Genomic DNA, 19378 nt, shown 5'->3' on the forward strand with positions numbered 1-19378 from the left:
AGTTAAGTGGCAGAACTGAGTCTACACCCCAAGTCCTGTTACCAAAGCCAAGTTCCACCAGTTGTTTAAATATATAAATGTACGGCACAGTCAAACAATGGGACGTCTCAAATCAGATGGCCTAATTTCAAACCACAAAAATGTTTAATTTTTAAAATTAAAAATCATTTAGAAAGCATTTCAAGATTCTGCAGTGACCAAAAGCAATACTGAACACCAATTATCACCCAAAACATACAAGAGCAGAAATGCTGGTTAGTAGATAACTGTAATTATAGAGTTTACTGTAATTAAAAAAGTTCATTATTTCAAATATGCCTCATTAGAATTCCTTAAAGCTATTTAGTTTGAACACTCTTTTCTAAAAGCTGTTTTCTAAATACCAACATATATGCTTTTAACCAAAAGGCAATTACACAAATCAAAAATGTAAAGCTTAAACCTGAGCTCAACTAAGGATTAATACAAACTTACAAATGCTGTAAAACTATTTTCCTATCAGAAGTCTAGAAAGAGAGAAACAAACTTTTAAGTTATTAAAAAGAACTCTAAATTTTATCTTTTAGTCAACTAAAGTCACCTCACATCTGAGTACTTATATGGCATTAAGAAAAAAAGTCAGCTTTTGTCAATGATAAAAAACAAATAATCTATAGCTCCATTTACTAGAAAATATACTTAAGGAAAATGTCCATTATACTACTTGTTGTGAACAATATAAAAGCCCACTGGAGAAAGTCCTTTCAGAAGTTAGTGTGAGGAAACGTTCTGTCATCCTGCAGAATTGGCTAATTTGTTTTATCACTTCCAAATCTTTGTTCAAAACGAATTACGTATGCATGCAACACAGAGTACAATTATTTACAACAGGTAAAACTTGCAAGTATGACTGGTATAAACATAAAAATCTAGGCTCAGAAAAACTATATTCCATCAGCCTACAGCATTAAGAGATCAAAAAGCAGGATTACCCTTAACTTGTTCTAATTAAATGCAACGTGTGAATGTATTTTGTAAAACAATTTAGGCACTGGTTATTTGTATTTCCACAATCTAATTTCTAATCTCATTTTTATTTGCTTTATTTGGATAAAGTGTAATGTTTTCTTATCATAAATCAGCAAAGCAAGAATTTGAAATTTTTACATTAGAGTAACCCATTAATGACACCATTTTCTTCTATTTGTTTTTCCAGACTTCCATTTTTGTTGACAGTTTTAACTATTTTACAATCCCAACAATAAAACAGGACAGAATTTTCTGACTTTCCTGAGTTTGACTTTGAGTATTCTCATGAGAAATGATCTGAAGTGAATCCCAGTAGTATGTCAAATTAACAGATGTTAGCTTCATGGAGATTTTAAAAAATCTTAATAAAATCCCTGACAGCGAAGGGTGTACCTTTTTCCCTCAATCTTTATGAGGCATCCAAACACCAGCATTAATATTATAACAGCATCATTAGAACTGTAGTTTACTGTGGGCCGAAGACCTCAGGAAGTCACAGTTCCTACAAGGGATCCACAAATCCAGATATGCCAAACATTGCTTGTAGACTGAACAATTCACTATGACTTTTCAGATGTGTGCTACAGAACTTCAAGAGCATTTATTTCACTGAAATTTTTTTCATTATTTTCTCAATGAAAATTAAAGTATAGTCAATGATGTAGGCGTTCATAAAAATGTTTTTTAAAGTTAAAAGGGATTAATTTTTTAAAAGATAGGGACCTAATAGTATAGTGGTTAATTGCAAAGTTTTAATGTAAGACAGTCCTAAATCTGAAATCTGCCTCTCTTCAGTTATACTAGCCGAATGACCTTGGGAAAAACCTTAACCTTGGTAAACAGGCCCACTATGTTCTATATTGGTCAGAATTTGGAAGCGTTAGAGTCAATTCTGTGTATCCATCACAAGGTGGAAAGAACAGCATTTAGCCTAGAAAAACAGGACTTTGGGGGAACTTTTAAAATTTTTAATATTTGAAGGGTTATCAAGGTAGATTAGAGGTTAGGTTTAGATTACACTACTCAACATGGCAGAATTAAGAAGTTACAGGCCCGGTGAGGTGGCTCATGCCTGTAATCCTAACACTTTGGGAGGCCGATGAGTGTTAAATAAGTTAAATAAGCACCATATTTTAATAATGAGGAAATTGAGGAATAAGGGTTTAACTTTATTTGACCATGGTCCAGCATGGTTAAGTAGCACAACTGATTTTCAAATCCATTATGTTTGACTCAGTTTACGCTCATTCCACTATCTCCTTGGATTTCAACCTTAATTCATAGAATTACCTGTAGAACTTTTAAAAATTCCAACATTCAAACCAAACTGCATACCAACTACATTGGAATCTCTGAAAAAAGAGATCCAAGCATTATGGTTTGTAAAGTTCCCAAGGGATCCCAACCTGCAGCCATGATTAAGAACCACTGCTACATATCAAGTATTGGCAATAAAGTTTTATTGTAACATACCCACGGTCACTTGTTTACATATTGCCTATGACTGCTTTCAAACTACAAATAGCAGAATCGAGAGGCTGACCTTAGGACCAACAAAGCTGAAAAATATTTACTGTTTTACATAGCCCTTTACAGGAAAAATTTGCCAGGCCTTGGCTCTATATATCACACCCTAACGATAATGCTCTTATGTATAACACCGATTTTCTGCCACCAAATAAAGTTGAATTTAGAGGCACTAAAAAGTTGGAACACAGGACATCACTGATCAACCAAATTTGTAAGTTAAGTGAAGTTCATCAGATACCAAAATGGTATCCATGACATAAAAATTCTTTTATAAGATGTAAAAGATAAATTGAAAGCTATTAGACTATCAACAATAATTTGATAGACCTAGTCCATCAATACAACCATGGCTAGGAGGTACTTGCTAACAATTGCTACTGATGTTATTTTTGAAAGTATGCATTGTGGTTCAATATTAATGTTTTTTTTTTAAATCACTCCAATTATATGTGACATCTTTAAAACAGGATTAGCTCTGATTAATTTTGTCACTAACCACCCAAAACATCTGCTTATTCCTTAAAGGGAAACTGTGTTTGTGTATTTAAAACACTACAGGGACCAGGTGCAGTAACTCATACCTGTAATCCCAGCTCTTTGGGAGGCTGGAGCAAGAGAATGGCTTGAGGCTAGGAGTTTCAGACCAGCCTGGGCAATATAGCAAAAACCCTGTCTCTACAAAAAAATGAAAAAAATTAGCGTGGTATGGTCATGTGCACCGGTAGTCCTACCTACTTGGTGGCTGAGGCATGAGGATTGCTTGAGCCCAGGCGTTCCAGACTGCAGTGGGCTATGATCTCAACACTGCACTCCAGCCTAGGGTAACTGAGTAGGACCCTACCTCAACACAATTAAAAAATATTTTTAAATAAAAAATAAAAACACTACAAGGTTCCCACCATACTGTTAATCCATGCAGCAGAAAGACAATGTAGTTCTAATTTGAGAAATTTTCAAAGTCTTCTAATTATTAATAATTAAGCGAATACAAAGTGCTAGCTAAGGAGTCTACCCATAATACTTCATTTAACTTAACTACCTCAAGGGTTTAATAGCTAAAACTTCATATAAAGTACAAGAAAAAAGATCACCAAATAGTATTCATTATGCATACATGCATATTTTTACACAAGTAAAATTTCTACCAGTGAAAACTAAGTCAAATCTAAAGAGCCAGATGAACCATTTCACAGAATTACTATGGCATATTTTGCCCTCTGGGAACTAAAACCAGTGATTCTTTTTAACAAAATGTGCTCCGTCCTCAGATGACCAACATAATGTAAATCAGACACTGAAAACAGTTATAGTGCTTTGAAGCAAAACAAACATTAAATCATGTATGACAGTGGTGGATAAGCCTAGGGTATGCATAGGAAACCTCAAAACCCACTGAGCTGCTGTTTCAAATAAAGACAGGCCCAGCCAGATTAAACTAAAGGTAAAGAAAAGTTTCAAGTCTATTTATATTCTTTCATAATGATCCTCCCCCCAACTCCACTTTTTAAAAACTCCCAACCATCAATGTTATGCTGAGATTCTTACATATATTTTGGGGGGAATATATTAAAGAGAAAGGTCTCAGGGGACTCTTAAATAAGCAAAGATGAATGAAAATTAGAAACTGACAATGGACAAATTATTCTAGCTTCTATAATATATGTGGTGAGAACAGTATCTCTAAACAAATTATAATACTGTAAGCTTATAATTTTGCAAAATTCTATGAAACACTTAAATATGTTTAAATACAAAAAAAAACCATTAACTAGTTCTCAAAAATGTTCTGAAATAACAAAGTAATTATATATTACCACTAAAGATTCTATCTTTTCCAGCACTGAGTATAAAATAGTAAGCATAGAGGCTAAAGATCAAGAAAATCAAAGAACTACACATTCAGGGAAGTCCATATTCCTTAACAATATATGCAATGCCTGGTTATTATTAATATACAACTCAAGAAACCTAAATTTATAGGCCTAGAGAAAAGACAAAGAAAATATACCACAAATGTTATGTGAGTGATTCCCCCCTTTTGTAAACATTCAAATTTAGTATTACTTTTATAATAAAAATTTCATTAGATTTTAAAAATATACTTTGAGATTGTATCCCACTAGAATTAGAATAAAAACAGATAAAACTGAAATATCTTTGTGTATACAATATTTACCTGGTTCTTCCTTGATGAGTAGCGTATTTTCTTCTGCATAGGCAACAGGTGGCTGGATTACTGAGCAATCTTCTAAATTTGTTTCATTATTAGGTGGTATATTATAAATAAATCTCTTTGTAGTTTGGTTTTTCCTCCTTGTTTTGCCAGTTTCTTGAATCCCCTGGGATCCCATATTATTCCAAATAAACACTTTTGTTTGACCTTCAGATTCATTTTCAGCCATTTCAGGAGATCCATCCTGGACCCAACTACTGTCATTCATTTGGTAGTTTTCTATTTGGCCCTCCTCGACATTACAACCATCATTTTCAATTTTTACATTACTTGCCAAATTGGTAAGATTCCGCGTTGCCCAAAAACTGGCAATTTTTTGATCCCGTGATGAAGACAGACCATCTCTGTTAACTGGTTTTCTATTATTGTAGTCCACAACTACAGACTCTGGAGCCTCTGATTTAATGCTTATATTTAAGGCATCTTTAATGAAATTTCGGCAAGTTTGAACAACTTCACTCATTTGAAGATAGCTGGCCACTGTCATCACTTCAATGGCATTTTGGCTTGTGAGCACCAGGTTACCAGAATACAAGAAGTCCAAGATAACTGAAAAACCTTGAACTGCAGCAATATCTAAATGGGTAGTATTGTTTTGGTTAGGGCTTTCTTTGTTTGAAAAGCAATATAAAGTCTTAAAGAAACGGCTGCCTGCAACCAGGATGTTCTTATGAGCTTTAAAGATTTTTCCGCTTACCACGATGCTGACATCACAAAGAATACCTTTCTTTCTCTGTTCATTTAGTTGTCGCAGAAGTTGATAGCAATAAGAGTTCTCATTTGGCCTACTATTAAAATCACAGTACCCCTCCTCTGATGGTATTTCTGACTCCTGTAATTGGATGAAAAACATTAATATTATATTTTATTTACTTTTTTAAAGACCCCAAACCAAGGAAAACAAATATCAACATCACATTTTTAAAAAGCACTAATCACATATACTAATTTGCGAGTAATCAGGTATTTTGAGGTTGAAGTGTGCATGATCCCAAATATTAAAAGAAATGGAATGAATAGCATGGCACAATTCATTGCTATAGTATGAAAAATCAAACATGTTTGATTGAGAATCAGCAGTATCTCATTTAAAGAATAACAGGCATAATACTATCCTTTTCAAAAATAAGCTAAGGAAATGAATTAAAATTATTTAAAATTAAAATAAGAAGCAATTATTTTCTTAAAAAAGAAACTTTCATTTATAGGAATCAAATCAGTATGCTTTATCTCTGATAGGAAAGCAGCAGTCTCCTCTGACTGAACTTAAAATATCCAAGTTATAATACACTAGGTATATCACCCTATCTGACATTAATAAAAAGGTAAATTTTAAGTCTTGGTAAACACTGAAATCAAATAGCTTAGGTCAATGAAGTTAATTAAATCTGGCTAGAGATAAAGCTAAGACCCTAAGAGGAAAATCTGCTTCAACTATAGGGATATCCAGTTATATAATTTCACCAACTTTCAAAATGCCTTATCTCTTTAAGGTCATAAATACTATACACTGTAAGTTAAAATTCCTGAATTCTAAATTGTTAAATGTTTATAAATTTTGCCTCTTATCAATCATACAAGCATTCATTATAGCTATAGTGATTTCCTATAAAACAACTATGTGATAAAACAGTAAAAATAAGAATACGATCTATACTTCAGACTGCTGCCTGTACCAGTCATTACCTATGGGTCCCCCGGCAAGTTACTATCCCTGAGTATTTTTCTTAAACCATGATAGTATTACAAATGTTAGTTATAATTAATAACTTTATGACTTTCCTCATACAGACTTTCCTACATACATATAGGTGTGTAATCTCGAGGTAGAGCTGTATATCCCTAACACTTTGAATAGTGCCTGGCATACTGTTTAATAACTTTGCTAAGTTTAACTGAAGCTCTCATTTTTTTCCAAGAGAAAAAACTGCTCAGATATTGCTAGTCAAAGTATGAATGAAAACACCAGACATTCAAGTTATAAAATTTTTCATATTTTGGGGAACATTCATAGTATTTTACAGAGTAAGGTGCTGCCCAATTAATAAAATAAAAATTTTTAAATTTTTCTTTGGCACAAAACATTAAGTTAAGCATAGGCCATCTTTATAAAATAATGAAATATGTACCTACATATGGATCTATGATTTCATAAGCATGGAGAAAAACATGGAAAGATGTGTACTAGAGTGTAAACATGCTGAGAGGACTGATATGCTTAGAGTGAAGAGAGGAAAGGGTATAGGGAAGACAGGACTGCAAAAGAATTCTCAGACAAACAATATTCTAAGTGATGGATTCCTCAAAAACCACAAAACTCATTTTAACCCAGTCATGAGCATGGCTAAACTTTATATTAGCTTTACTTCTGAGTCCTAGTCAGGGGGTCATATGCACAAAAAAATCCCAATTCTTTGAAACTAAAGCACAGTACATCTAAGTTTTGTATGACTTTTAGGTATGAGAAGTCAATTCCAAGAACCAAAATATTAGAATTCCAGGACACTTCAAGTGTTTCACTGGGATAATGTAACAGTATAGACAGCCCTGCAAATCTGGAATATAGGATCACTATAGAATGAAGCATGTGAAATAGCAAATTTCCTTTCATTTTTGACTGACCCTTAGTAGCCTCCCCCCAGCCCTTCCTAGTGCCTCAAGTGCATAATGCCCTCACACCAGAGCAACCAACCCTACCATACTAAAATGTTCCATGCTCTAAATTAGCTAGTTTCTCCTCCTACCAAAACACTCAATCCTCAGCAAAAACTAGTTACAGTCAAGGAGGGAGTAAAATAATCGACACAAACTCCTTCATGAGTAATTCCCATATTTTTGTGTTTTGGGGGGATGAGGGAAAAGGAAGTGAAGTAATAAAGAGTTCATTTTATATAACCTAAGATCTTGTATACAAACCCTTATATGCTGTAAAATTTAAAACACGTATTTAGGACTTTTATGAATATATCAAAAACTACAACAATACTTCAATATATAATTACTGCTCCAGGGTAACTTTCTATAAAAGCATCATGTTGTTCACTTGGACTCCCTTTGAGACTATTTGAATAAAATGCATTAATTTGCCCATGCTGTCTACAGAAATTTCAAATATGAACAAGGAATCTTGTTTTGGTGTACAGGCCTTACACTAAGCTTTGTTATGCATGCTGTACCTGACCAAATTCATTTGATTCAAAGTTCTAATAGGTATTGTATGTAGTGGACATATGAATACTTGGAAGAAGCAAAAATTTTAACACTGAATAAAATTTAGCAGCACATCCATGAAGTGTTTGTGGAAGCAGTGAATTAGTATTTACGAGTCCTACAACTGCCTTAAGTTTGTATATCAAGCAGTCAAAAACACTCTAAGAGGTGGATATGTCTAACTGTAGCAGTGATCCTACGCTATGGTCACTGTACTGAATTTGCTGGGCCAGTCCCAATTTGTAAGATTCTCTGCCTTTATCACATCAAATACCCTAATTTTTAAAAATAACTCATACAAAAGCCTATCCACTAAAACATTTGCCCATCCTATTTTGACACAAACTATACAAATCAAACATTACTCAACACTATCTTTTCTCATTACTATTGTACAAGAACATAAACATCCCCTGCTTTTACAACCAAAAGCACCAATTTCTTTTTCACTACTGATTAAAGCATTATGTTGCGTGTTGTGTAGCAGCTATTAAATACACCCTTCAAAAATGAGGGGTTTCCAAATCAAAAGTGTATGTACTCTCCAAGGAGATTACTATTTGACGGTTTGGGTAAAAGAGCTAAATAAGTACAGAGCATTAAAATAAACTGCCAATATTATTTGTTGAACCAAATAAATTAAGAAATTCTTAGTACTAGAATCTTAGTACTAGAACAAAAATCTTAAAGTAGGTTCCTAATAACTCCAGGGAAAATTTCCACCTCTTTGATTTCCTTCTTTAATGTTCTATGTCCACTTTTAGTATATTGATAACATTAGGTATCACTAATAAGAAGAAAATACTGGTGAAGAGGTTGAATTATTTCCACAACTGGTCTTTTCAAACGTGAAGGACTTTTTCTATCCCCTTTCCCAAAAAGGAAAACACTTAGCCTAGACATTAATCTAAACTGGCTAAATAAGATTTTAAGGAATTTTACTTCAGACCTAAATATGAAGTGTTGAATTTTTTCATTTGTGGAGATGCCCTTAAGTAAAATCATAATTTTAGTCTGAATGAGACCTCAGTAGCAAGTCTCCCAAAATTTAGAGAATTCAGAAAAGTGTCCGTTTAGCTAAAATCCTCATAACCTATTGTCATCATATTCAATTCCAGATGTAGGCTACAAAATAGCCAACATTTACTCATAGGAAGATGCTCTCAAAAGCTTAAAAAATCCTTCTTACTGTTGAGTTTAAGCCAAAGGTGAGGAGGGAAGCTTGAAAAATCCTAACTCCACTCATTGACTTAATAAGCATTAACTGAATGCCTACTTAAGCCAGGGTCTACACTGAGAACCAAAATGATTTGCTTCCTAATCTGAAGTTATTGCTTATGGGAAAGACTCTTAAGGTACTGAAGAGTATAAACAAGGGTGTCAGAAGAGAGGTGTGTATAATCTAGTTTTTTTGTAGGCATGAGAATGCCTTTTGGAATAAAGGAGATCTGAGCAGCGGTCTAAAGGATACAAAAGTGGGATGGGAGGATGAGCACTCTAAACAAATGAGACAGCATAGAAAAAAAGAACCCAAGATGGTCTACAGCATCCTCAGAATTCCAGATTTATGAAAGAACTGATTTAAAAAAACCCATGAAATGCAAATATGCACTTAACCACACTTTTCAGAGGTAAATGTCCATCATTTTCAGATTATAAAAGTGGTAAGAATGTCCCAAATGATTAAGTACCACTGTTATAGGCACCTTACAGCTTTTAGAAGCAGAGCAGCTTGATTGGATTATCAGAGAGCAGAGATGACTGTGGCAGCAACATGGGGGACTAATACCAGGAGACTAAGACTGCAGATATTGTGACCAGTTGGGAAGCTACTGTTAATAGTCCAACATTTTTGTGAAAAAAAACAAGGACCTTAATTATGGAAGATGGGTATCAATGGCCAAGTGAGACAGAACCTGGAAAAATCATCTGAAATATAAAATTGGCAGAACTTCAGCGATGAAACAGACATAAAGGAGGGGGAAATCAGAGTTTTCAGCATTCTAGCTTTAATAACTAGATAATGCTACCAACTTGTAGAGAATACAAGACCACCAAGTCTCCCACTCTTCTGTGGGGGAAAGGGAGAGAAACTAACTTCAGTTTTAAGTAATATAAACTTCAAACAGCACACCTATAGTCAATCTATTAATGATAGGAAAATGTTATTTAGCTAAAAATCAACAATTAATATTTACGTCCATTCTCAGAATTACAGTCCTTTCTCGATTAATAGATTAGCATAAAAACCATTTCCAACACAAACATTAAAGCGTAAACTAAAAGCATTGAAAACATCAAAATCTTCATTAGTTTTGTTGCAGCAACTCACTGGAACAACGTACTGGAAGAACAAACATTTATTTACATTTCCAAAATCCAAATTTTAGAAAAACAAATTCATTTGCTAGGATATGAGGACAAACAAGGACACAGCAAACATGATGTCAAATAAATACCTGCTAGTGGTACTGACGAATTATACTAGTTGTGAGAAAAAGACAGGAAGGTCTCCTTTTCAGTTTTCTGGTCACCTACCTCTATGTCCTTGAGTAATGGCACCCTCTCTAGTGGTTTAGGTACTATCCCCAGAAAGTAATTCTGTAAGCGTGAGGGGGAGGAGAATGGAAGGGGAGGACTTCAGGTGACAACACCCAGCCAACCAGCTCTCTCCTCAAATTCTAAACCCACACTACGCAGGTGCCTCTAAATAACATACACATTTGCTTATGATTCTCCCCTGCTTAAAACTGCCATTGTTGCCCATTTGTTAACAGAATAAAATCCAATCTTTTTGGCACAACAGATCCTCCAGGATCTGGAGTCTACCTATTCAAACTTGATTGGTTGTCCTGCTCCGTAATCAAACTATCCACTCTCTCAGACACATCAAGACACCATTTTTTTGGCCAGGTGCGTGGATCATGCCTGCAATCCCAGCACTTTGGAGGCTGAGGTGGGAGGATTGTTTGAGGCCAGGAGTTCGTGACCAGCCTGACCAACATATCTTGTAGACCTCGTCTCTACAAAAATAAAATTTTAAAGTAAGCTGGGCATGGTGGTGCACACCTGTAGTCCCAGCTACAAGGGAGGATCACCTGAGCCCACGAGTTAGAGGATGCAGCCAGCTGTGATCACACCAATGCAATCCAGCCTTACAGAGCAAGACTGTCTTTAAGAGATAAATTAAAAAAATAAAAAGACTCCATTTTTCATTTTCCTCATGCTGCTTCCAACTGCACTGCCTGAATGCCCTTCCCTCCATGGTCAACACCTATTCATTTAACACAATTAAATTGAAGAGCCAATTACAAGCTTCCTCCAATCTTTGCAGGTAGAACTGATCACTCCCTTTAGAGTTTTCACTGTACCCTGAACATATTGCTACCATGGTATCGGCATCATTTTATTGTCAAGGCTGTCTTTCCAAACTAGACTACAAGTTCCTGGAGGGCACAGAGAATATCTGATTTATGATTTTATCTCCAGTGCTTTGCATCAACCTAATATAGTTAAATTTAAGAGGGAGGAAAAAAGCCAATGCCAGATATACAGTAAGGTGTAGTTGGACACACTACTAAAAATTTGAAAAACACAAGGGGAACACAAGCTCTTACTGAAACAAACACAATGAATAAATAATAAACATAAAAATACAAATACGAGCCTATAGCCCAGTAAATAAATTAATAATATCTATTTCTCCTAAGTGAAAGGTCTTTCAGATTTTCTTCCTAAATTGTTAAAAATCAGCCAGCCAACTACCCAATATACCTTTGGGACTTTTTTTTTATTTGAGACAGAGGCTTACTCTGTTGCTCTGGGTAGAGTGCAGTGGCATCGTCGTAGCTCATTGCAACCTCAAACTCCTAGGCTCAAGTGATCCTCCTGCCTCATCCTCCAGAGTAGTTGGGACTACAGGTTGGCACTACCACAACCCAGTTAATTTTTCTATTTTTGGTAGAGATGGGGTCTTGCTCTTGCTCAGGCTGGTCTCAAACTCCTGACTCAAGCGACGACTCTCCCATCTCAATCTCCTAGAGTACTATGATCACAGGCATGAGCCACCCCACCTGGTCAGGAACTTACTTTTGCCAAAAGCAAAGGCTGGTAGATCTGTCCCACCTTCTGTTTGCTCCAGCTGCTGATACCAACATATACCAATAAGGAATTTCAATCAGATCACTGGTCCGAATTCAATACTTAATTTTTGGAAAGGTTAACTAATTTTACAACAACACATTTGGGTGCATGTTTTAGGTTTAGTAAACTAGAAGGAGTTGACACAATGTATAATTTAAGGTATGAAAATTTTAAAAGTGGGTAGAAAGTGGTCTAAATGAAAACACAATGGTAATTACTGTTATTGAGGCAATTTTCAAGGCCTCTGGGCCAAATGGTCAAATCCTGAATCAGCTAATCATTGAATTTGACTGTGCAGATAGTCAGTTGTTACTCAAAACTATAAATTGTCCCTCACATCCTTATAAATACAGGGATAACTCCAAAACAGAACACTCTGAACACAGCTTCAGAAAATGTGTCTTAAAAGTCTCTCCCATGAACAGTCCTTAATAAGCAAGGTCCAATTAACAAGAATAAACTTGGTCGCCACCAAGGAATTAACAAAAAAGGACTTTTCTGATTTACAGAAAGCATAAGAAAGGCCAGGCACGGTGGCTCACGCCTGTAAATCCTAGTACTCTGGGAGGCCGAGGCAGGTGGATCGTTTGAGACCAGCCTGAGCAAGAGCAAGACCCCATCTCTATTAAAAATAGAAAGAAATTAGTTGGACAACTAAAAAATATATAGAAAAAATTAGCCAGGCATTGCCTGTAGTCCCAGCTACTCGGGAGGCTGAGGCAGAAAGATTGCTTGAGCCCAGGAGTTTGAGGTTGCTGTGAGCGAGGCGCCACGGCACTCTAGCCTGAGCAACAAAGTGAGACTCTGTCTCAAAAAAAAAAAAAAAGAAAGCATAAGAAACCCTTAGTGACATAACAGTCATGCACTGCTTAACAACAGGGATTCCCCACCTGAGAAATGGGTCAATTTCATTGTTGTGCAAACACAGAGTGTACTTGCACAAACCTAGATGGTATAGCCTACCACACACCTAGGCTACGTGGTATAGCCTATTGCTTCTAGGCCACAAACTTGCATAGCATGCTACTATACTGAAGACTGTAGACAATTATAACACAATGGTTAAGTATCTGTATACCTAAACATATCGAAATGTAAAAAAAAAAGTGCACTAAAATACGGTATTAAAATAAAATGGCACACCTGTGCAGAGCACATACCATGAATGGAGCCTGTAGGACTGGAAGTTGCTCTGGGTGAGTGGTGACTGAATTTGAAGGCCTAGAACATTACTGTACACTACTATATATTTAAGCTACATGAAATAATATTTTCCTATGACTTTATGACATCACTAGGCAATAGTTTTCAGCTCCATTATAATCTTATGGCACCATCATAGTATGTTGCTGTCCATTGTTGATGGAAACGTTATGCAGTACTCAACTAGACTGAGACTTGGACAAACTCCTTAAAAAAAACAGGCCTCTTTAAACGAAAAATAAAAATAATGGGGAAAATAAAGGGAATTAAGTACTCCTAGCCACAAACTGAATTCTTGCCTCAAGAATTCCAGAATTCTCATTTCCAGGTTTTTAAGACACGAGAAAGCTAATGCAGTATACACTGTGAAGCTGAGAATGATGAAAAATAGGCTCAGAGTATTCAAAGAATCTGACAGCCAAAGTCTCTGGAGATACAAAAATAACTGATTTGCTTTCTAGAATCGACTGTTTCCGTAAAAGTGGCTTACTAGGCCACAGAAAACATCTTGTTAAAGATACTTATCTACAATAAAAATAATAATGATAATAAATAATGGAAATTATTTACTAAGTGGTTATGTGCTGGCACATATACTTTGCATACATGAGGAAACTAGAAGTTAAAACTAATTTGCCTGCCACGAAAGTAGAGTATTAGGACCCAGGACCCCTGGACCTTAAGCCCAAGAATGCTCTTACAGGCTGTGTTATACTGCCTCCTACAGGTAATCAGAAGCTGTAGGGAGAGGAAAAAATTGAACTCTCCCCAAATGAATAAAATAGATCAGGAACCTGTCACTCATTAAGACAAAGGGATATGTAGGTGGTATCTCGGGTTGATAGCAAGGTATTGCCCCAAACTAGTTAAAGTTATTATAAGGAAACTAAATGATTAGGATCAATTTAAAATGGGAACACCCAAAATCCAATCAAGGACACCAATATAAAACAATTCAGTAAGTGATGGTAGACAAACATGACTTACTAAATTATATTGTCCTCAATCTAATGAGAACGTTCTCAAGAAAGGAGATTGCCTGCAGATTATATTAAAAGGAATTTCAAGGGGGAAAAGGGGAAGAGAGGCACAGTTCAGAGGTCAAGTTTGGAAAAGGTTTAACCTAGGAATTCCAAGATCCAGATATATGCCTAGGGGAGAAGGATACACCCCATCTAAGCCTACCTTAAGGTTATCCAACTAATTCCCCTTCCTCTGATTTCAGGTTCACTAAGCAGCTAACTATAATTTGCATTCTCACTCAGATTTGCCTACAGGGAGAGACTATGCTGATAACAGGAGTAACTGGTCCACAGTAGATTAAGAAAATTCATTCCAATTGTCTTTTTTAAATTTTCTAAATAACCAACCTACTATTATTTGGAAAATTAAACTTTCATTTTCACAAGTCCCCCACACCTCGATTATCTTTATAAATAACTCCAGGAATGTTACTTAACCATTTAAAGCCTTAGATTCCTCTTCTGTAGAATGGGAACAAAAATATTTTCCAGAGTAAATCAAATGTGTGTTTGGCACACAGAAGACAAGGGCATGTTAGTTCTATCTCACTGCACTGCCCAAGCCCGCAAAGCTAGTAATTGCAGAAAGCTGAGATCTGAACTCAGATTTACTACAAACCCATTCCTTTTCCATTACGACATTCCCTATAGGCGCTTAGTCTCAGTTGTCACCCTGACTCTTAAGATTTAAGACAATTTACTTAACTTTTCTGGGCCTTATATCTTTAAGTGATGTTCCTTGTAGGGCTTAGGCAACTAAAATTTATGCAAAAAAAACCCACAAAAACTGCACTGTCCACTGGGAAAAAATAACCCTGTGCTTTAAAGTTAAAGCCCTGACTTCTGAGAAACATGGGTGCTTTATCTGTTGGGTTACTGGTGTGCTTAATTAACTCCAGTATAAGTGTGCTGAACAGCAAGATCACTCCAATAAACAGAGACTAATATTATAGTTAACTTTCTAACATCAGTGACTAGCTACCGATACAAAAGAATGAATTCCATCTACCAACACAGGTAGTCTAAAAGTCGTAAAAACGACTGATCAATATCTGTTTGACTTGAAAACGTATCAAAATGGTAAGGCTACTATCTTTAGACTGGAAATGTTAATACAAGGACTAAGAACTAAAGTATAGCTTGCTTGTTTTGTAAGTAAGGACTTGGGATTTTCAAAGAGTTTGGTAAATAAATTCCTGATCAGTCCAAATCAACTACTTGATGCAAATTTACTTCACATTAAGCATTTCTAATGCTAAGTTTAAAGTACTTAATGTAAACTTCATTTAAGAAACTGTGAAAAGAACAATTTAAAAAAAAATCTCAGCACAGAAAACTGGGTAGAAGTAAAACAAGCAAAACAACGATAATTTAGCTAAAGCAACCCCTGGTAATAAAGTTGAACAAGTTCAACACTGATGAATTTAGCAAAATTATTCACAAGAGAAAGAAGTTCCAAATAGCTTCCTCTACATTTACATACTGCTCTCAGATTTCACATTATCTTGACCCGACATAAAGAATTTTTTCGGCTGTTTTCCTGAAAGGGGTAGCGTTAAAGGTTAAGGAAATTATTTAATCCATTCTTCAAAGAGTTGCCAGATTTGACTTCCACCAGCACATTAAACATCGATTAACTTAAAGCAGCTTCTCTAAAATCACAGCTAATAAAATGATTGACCGCAAGTCAACCTTTTAGGTTAAAAACTTCAACCTCACTTTCTTTCTGATTCAATCTGATAAGCTAGGAAATCTGAGTCATAAAACATATTCAGCGCTACGATTAGAAAATTGTCATTCCACCCCCTTTCCCCCAACACATACACAACTTTTGAAAACTTGTTCCCAGGCTTTCTAAACCCCCACGCTTAAGCTCCCTGCACCTCTCAACTGGAACGATGCCTTCACCCAGGAAAATGGTTTTGTTTCTTTTTGTGTTTTTTTTTTTTTTTTTTTTTGGTGCTAAACCTTTCCAAAAGATCTCAAGAAGTAGGAGCAGGATATACTGTACCTGGGCGTTGGCTTCGTGGAGTTTGTGCTCGGTAGAGACGTGGTGCCTCAGCAGAAGGGTTTTCTTGTAGTTGCGGGTCCCTCGCGAAAGCTCATCATGCCCGACTTGGGGAAGGTCCACGCTCCCCCCATCTGCAGGGGTCTTTTGGCACCAGCCGCAAGACATAAGGCCAGTATCCTTGGAATAACGCAGCCAGGGAAAGTCCTTGAGCCAGGAGGTCTGGAAGGAGCACTGTAGCTTCTGCATTAAAGACTTGGGCCGCGCGAGCGGGAAGTGCTGGACAGTCTCTCCTTCGCCAGCTCCCACTCCGCTGCCCTCCACTTCGTCCCCGCCATCGCCGCCCGACCGCCTGCTGCTGCTGCAGCTGCCGCCTTCCGCCCCGCTGCCGTCGCCCAAGCTCGCCCCCTCCTCCTCGTCTTCGGTGCTGTCGCTCAGGGACGCGCCGTCCTGCATCAACTCCTTCCCCTCCAGCGCGTCCAACTCCAGATCCACAGCCGCCGGCCCTCGCCCATTGAAATGCCTCAGGGGCCACGCCGAGGTCTCGGGGCGGCCGCGGCTGCTGCCATTGTTGCCGAGACCCCCGCCGCCGCCGCCTCCTCGGAAGGCCAGAGTCCGACGGTTCCTTTCCGCTAACAGGGGGCCCCCCGCGCCACCGCCGCTCAGCGAGGTGGGGCCGCCCGCGTCTTGGGGGAGCAGCAACTCCTTGGCTTCCTCGGCGGCCGCCCCGGCGGAGGCCTCCAGGTCTTGGGGCTCCAGGCCCTCCAATTCCACTTCCTCGTCGGCCCCCCGCCCATTGGGCTGCTGAAGCGCTGGCGGCGCTGCCGGCGGGGGCTGTCTTGGCTGGGGCTGCGGAGGCCAAGCTGAGGCCTCCCCGCCAGCGTTATTGTTCGTGGAGCCGCCGCCGCTGGAGGTGACCAACCCGCCTCCTCGGAACGCCAGCGTCCTGCGGTTCATCTCACTGAACGACATGGCGCGCGCCGCCGCCCGGTGCCCCGGCTCGCGCGCGGCCTCGGGCCGTGTCCCGCGCGCTCCCCGCGGCTCCCCCTCCGTCTCGCCCCCGCCCCCGGCGTTCCGGTCTCGCGGGGCTGGGGCTCGGCCTCGCCCTCCCGCCCGGCCGCCCGGCTCGCGCTCGCTCCCGGGGCTGCCGCACGCGTCCGTTGCTGCCGCCGCCGCCGCCGCCGCCGCGGCCGGGCCGCCGCCTCCGACCGCTCTGCTCGTCCCCCACCCCCGCCCCGCTACGCTCCGAGCAGCGTCCCGCGCGGAGAAGGGGGCGGGCGGCGGAGAGATGAGGCGCGAGCCCGGGTCGCGTGGGGCCTTCGAAGTTGAGAGGCGGAGTGCGGGGGTCCCTCCGCTGCCCCCTCTTTAAAGCCGCGCGCACACACCGACCCTTCAAACAGATATCCTTCCTCCGGCGCGCCGACGAGTCCCGACGCCACCGCGGGTTTCAGAGGCGCTGTGGGCGAGAGGCACGTTAAACTGCTGGGCTCCGCCACATAACGAACCGACAATAAAGCCGGCGGAGCGTTTCCGTCCGACCAGGCCCTGGCGGAGGTCGAATGGCAAATGAACAACGGACCGTGCGCCCACAATGCACCGGGGTAGCAGTAACCGCTGGAGGGGGAAAGGGTGGGGGCCGGGCTGGGGGAGGGGGGCTGGGCTTGGGGCTGGGCTGGGGTGGGGTGGGGGCGCCAGGGGACCGGGAAAGGGGCTGGGCCGCGCCTCCGGCCTGGGGGCGGGGGTGCGGCCGCGGGGAGGAAGTCGGCGGAGGGGCGGGGGACAAAAGGCCGGGCGGCTGGCCGGGGGTCTCGCGGAGGGGGCGGGCGTGTGCGGCCGGGGCCGCGCTACGCGGAGGACAAACAGCTGGCGAGTGTCAGGCTCTGGCCGCCTCCCCGCTGCCCGCACGCACCTACCCGTGCCCGGGACGCACATTTTCCTCCTCTCGCCACGAGTTCACCTGGGACTTTGCAAATAACTGTGCGGTGGGAGCTGCGCTCCAGCCTTGTCATTTGCTGGGGGTGGGTGGCGGTGCCCAAGGAAGTGAACTTATTTTGTTCCTTCACAAAGACTGGACCAGGCGGTGCCTTTCACGCGAGGAGGTTGCAGCCACCGACACCTCCTCCTCCTCTAATGCATTGTGCGAGGCAGCACCTCAGGTCCAAGGCAATAATCATTTCACAGAAAATGCACCGCCCCGAGTGTCTTATTGCTGTGATGAAATGGAAATTTAAATAAAAGGTCGAACACGTGCGTTCACTGGGAAGTATTGACATGGGTGTTACATCACCAGCAGCCAATCAGATAACTCCAGTCGTGTTTATACTTCTACAACCACCTTGTGAGTATTACAGTATGTCATAACGTTATAAATATTAGGCAGGGTTTTCCCCAGAAGCGGGGAGGAGTCTGCTTATACGGATGTTGTGTGCGGCTCCGAAGATTATGGGTTTAAAGACAAGAATTAATTTTTGAGACTTTTTAAGACTGTTTACATTGCATATGGAATTTAGATTGATTAGAAGAGAATAAGCTGGAAATGAAACTCCCATAATTATAATCTTAGTCGAGTTTTTCAGAAAAGGCAGGGTTGTATTAAATATATCAAAAAGTTCCACCTTACAGAACTCTCGTTTTAAAATTTTTCACGTACTAAATTTAGCAAATACGTGTTTAGACTCATTTACAAATTTACAATGTAGGGTAAATCTTAAGTTACTCTTTTGTTCAAGCCTATTTCGGGTAAAAAATGTCAAACTATGGAGGGGCTTTTCACTCTTTTAAGAAATATATTTATTAGGATATACTCTAATCACAAACTAATATAAAGTATGTTCAAGATAATTGTTGAATTAAAAAAGTATATAGGGCAGAGTAGTTTTTTTATATTAACACATATAATGTGCATAGAAAAAGTTTGAAATATATTAATACAGGAACTCTTTACAGATTATCCAATGGGAAGAGTTATGTTAGAGGCTTGAACCTCCTACATAATATATTAATGTAATATTTTATGTTTTA

At 39.3% G+C, this 19378-nt stretch overlaps 1 protein-coding gene across 2 annotated transcripts in view; it reads right to left on the reverse strand.

Annotated features, from left to right (window-relative positions):
- Positions 1–18924, reverse strand: part of ZBTB10 (zinc finger and BTB domain containing 10) — a 36725-nt gene extending 17801 nt beyond the window's left edge. Inside the window, exons 1-2 of one of the 2 annotated variants that reach the window (XM_045561441.1) lie at positions 18271–18924; positions 4715–5603 (exon numbers count right to left, since the gene is read on the reverse strand). In XM_045561441.1, coding sequence (XP_045417397.1) covers positions 4715–5603; positions 18271–18366 — 985 coding nt within the window. In that variant the 5' untranslated portion in view covers positions 18367–18924. Of the gene's footprint in view, positions 1–4714; positions 5604–16360; positions 17381–18270 lie in introns of those variants that run through there. The other variant, XM_045561440.1, reaches the window with a different exon arrangement.
- Positions 18925–19378: the final 454 nt, after the last annotated feature.

Source organism: Lemur catta, chromosome 9, assembly GCF_020740605.2.
Source record: "Lemur catta isolate mLemCat1 chromosome 9, mLemCat1.pri, whole genome shotgun sequence".
Taxonomy (NCBI): Eukaryota; Metazoa; Chordata; class Mammalia; order Primates; family Lemuridae; genus Lemur; species Lemur catta.